Source organism: Aplysia californica, unplaced genomic scaffold, assembly GCF_000002075.1.
Source record: "Aplysia californica isolate F4 #8 unplaced genomic scaffold, AplCal3.0 scaffold00146, whole genome shotgun sequence".
NCBI lineage: Eukaryota > Metazoa > Mollusca > Gastropoda > Aplysiida > Aplysiidae > Aplysia > Aplysia californica.
The window spans coordinates 499,343-501,842 of record NW_004797416.1 but is presented as its reverse complement, the minus strand read 5'-3'; the positions used below and the strand labels follow the sequence as shown (position 1 = coordinate 501,842).

At 38.5% G+C, this 2,500-nt stretch overlaps 1 protein-coding gene across 1 annotated transcript in view; it reads left to right on the top strand.

Annotated features, from left to right (window-relative positions):
- Positions 1-2,500, top strand: part of LOC101846646 (parkin coregulated gene protein homolog) — a 9,091-nt gene that overhangs the window by 3,092 nt on the left and 3,499 nt on the right. Inside the window, exon 3 of the mRNA XM_005097094.3 lies at positions 427-598. Coding sequence (XP_005097151.2) covers positions 427-598 — 172 coding nt within the window. The remainder of the gene's footprint in view (positions 1-426; positions 599-2,500) is intronic.

Genomic DNA, 2,500 nt, shown 5'->3' with positions numbered 1-2,500 from the left:
GTAGTTCTTTTGGCTAACACTGAGACGATAGTAACCTCACTCAGATTTTGTAAACAGTTGGGCTTGTAAATGCCAAATCCTCAAAACAATGTTCCTTACATTGGGTTTGTCTTTAGATTTTTTATGCCTTTAACATCTATATACTTGAAGAAAAGAAAAAAGCAAAGAAAACAAAATATGTTAATGTTTGCTGTTCATCTTTCTTGAGTACAAGACAGCTGCTCCCCACTGTTCCCTGTACCCTTCTAAAAAAATCTCGTTATATGAGAGTTGTGAGGTTTTGTACATAAGATACACATATTGGGGTTTTGTTTATTAAAAGGTTTCAGTTAAAAATAATGGATAACAATGTTTGTCTTTTTAAATATAATAACATTTTTGTGCATCACCCTGCAGTAATCGCATTGTTATGACATCTCTCAACAGGTGGAGATTGAGAAACTAGATTACCACCATTACCTCCCATTGTTCTTCGATGGTCTGTGTGAAACCGAGCACCCTTATGAATTTTTTGCCCGACAAGGTGTACATGACATGCTAGAACATGGAGGATCTAAAATCCTGCCTGTTATTCCTCAACTTATAATCCCCATCAAAAGTGAGTATTTATATTGTTAATGTGTTCTTATCACACTTATGTACTGCTCCTGCCTCAAGAAAAGCACTCAACTCTGTTTGCTCCTGTAGTTTTACAGAAATAGGAAAATATTTAGTGCTGCTCACGTTCATTGCAATAGCCACACAGTCCTTCATTCACATTTTAACACCTTTAAACTGTAAATGTGGTCCATAGTGACTTTGAATGGCTGTACAGAAGCACTTTCTGTTATATCTATGAGATCCAGGAGGGCTCACTTTAACTGTATTTTTTGCAATGCCAAAGGTTACATGATACTTTGAATACTGATCGTCATGTAATGTCTAGCCCATTTTTGACTTGGAAAACTATTTTGTGTATTGCATGGTATAACTTTTTAATGTAAGCGATTCCAGAAAATTTACATATTATAGACCATGATCTTAGTTTTTCTTACAAACTTTGATACACAAACATAATTCTTGTAAAATGAAAACATTGATTTCTGCTATTATTAAAATCTTTTTTGTCTAGCAAAAATCAAAAGAACCCCAAAAGGTGTACATGAAAACCGTAAAGAACACTCTGACTCAGACAATCACAATGACATTAAAGATAAGGGTATGAAATTCCCTACCTAAATCAAAGCCTCAGCTCGGAAACATCAAGACACTTAGTGGTTAGCAACCAAAAGATTTTTTTGTTTGTTTTTTGTAATGTAGGTGTTTGTCATCTCCATCAACTCAGTTTAGATCGTTATATATAAGCAGGCTGACTTCCATTCCTGCTTTTCAAGGCAAACCTGGACTGGGAGGGATACACAACATCCAAGCAATAAGGCTTAAGATACTTGATAAAAAATAAGAGGAAAAGACCAGACTTTCTTTAAACATGCTTGATATAATACTGTGTGCTCTGATTACAGATAATAATACAGATTTAAAAAATTGTTTGATTTTGTAAAAAATCAACTTCCAAATAAGCACACAGAAAATAACCTCAAGGTACAGCTTTCAGTCCCTCTACAAGATCTGAGACTGAAAGAAAGTACAGTAGTCTCCGCCTAAACACGCACGCTCCGCTCAAACTCATGCTTTCGTCAAATGAAATGGGTTTTTTTAACTATTTTAGACTTACAAATGCACGGTCACATCTTCTAAACGTACGTTTTGGCCCGCGAAAACAAGTTTAGACTACCGAATGTTTGGTGAGACTGCCCCACAGGCAGAACAAAGAGAGGGATGGACAGCGTTTTCCCACCCAATTTTCCACAGATGCATAGGTCTAGGAAACGTCGAATGATATGTTAGGGGTGGCGGGTTGGGGGACTGAAATGGTTTTTTTGATTGGTTACTGCATACATAGAGGGTGCGGTGGCGGAGCGGTGAGTGCGCTCGTTTCTGAAGCAGAAAGTCCAGGTTCGAGCCTCGGTTCGGACACTGATTTTTTTCACCCCCTCCTTCCCACCCAGCAGTAATGGGTACCTGACTTCGAGTAGGGGAAGTAAAGATGGCATGGAAAGGAACTGGCCACCCTACCACAATATGCCAAAGGCTTAGGAAGTGGTCTCACTAACAAGGCAATCCCCAATGTCTGGATAGGATGCGGGAACAATTTTTCACTGCTTACGTAAGGTTGAGTCAGGCCTATGATGCGCAACATGCGTGAAGGCTGTAAAACACTAGATAGGCCTCTACAGGATTAAAGATTGGTCAAGTAATCAGCTACGCTCAAAGAAGTTAAAACATATTTGTTTAACGAATCAAAGAAAAGTCTCTCAGAATGTCTAATTCTGATGTCATCCATGAATTAGCAATAGATGACAGGCAGTCGGGAGTGGTAGCTTGGAAAGCTGCGTGGCTGAGGGCTATCACCAACAATTTCCTTTTATCTGTTCCCGACATTTTATAATGCTTCTCCCCC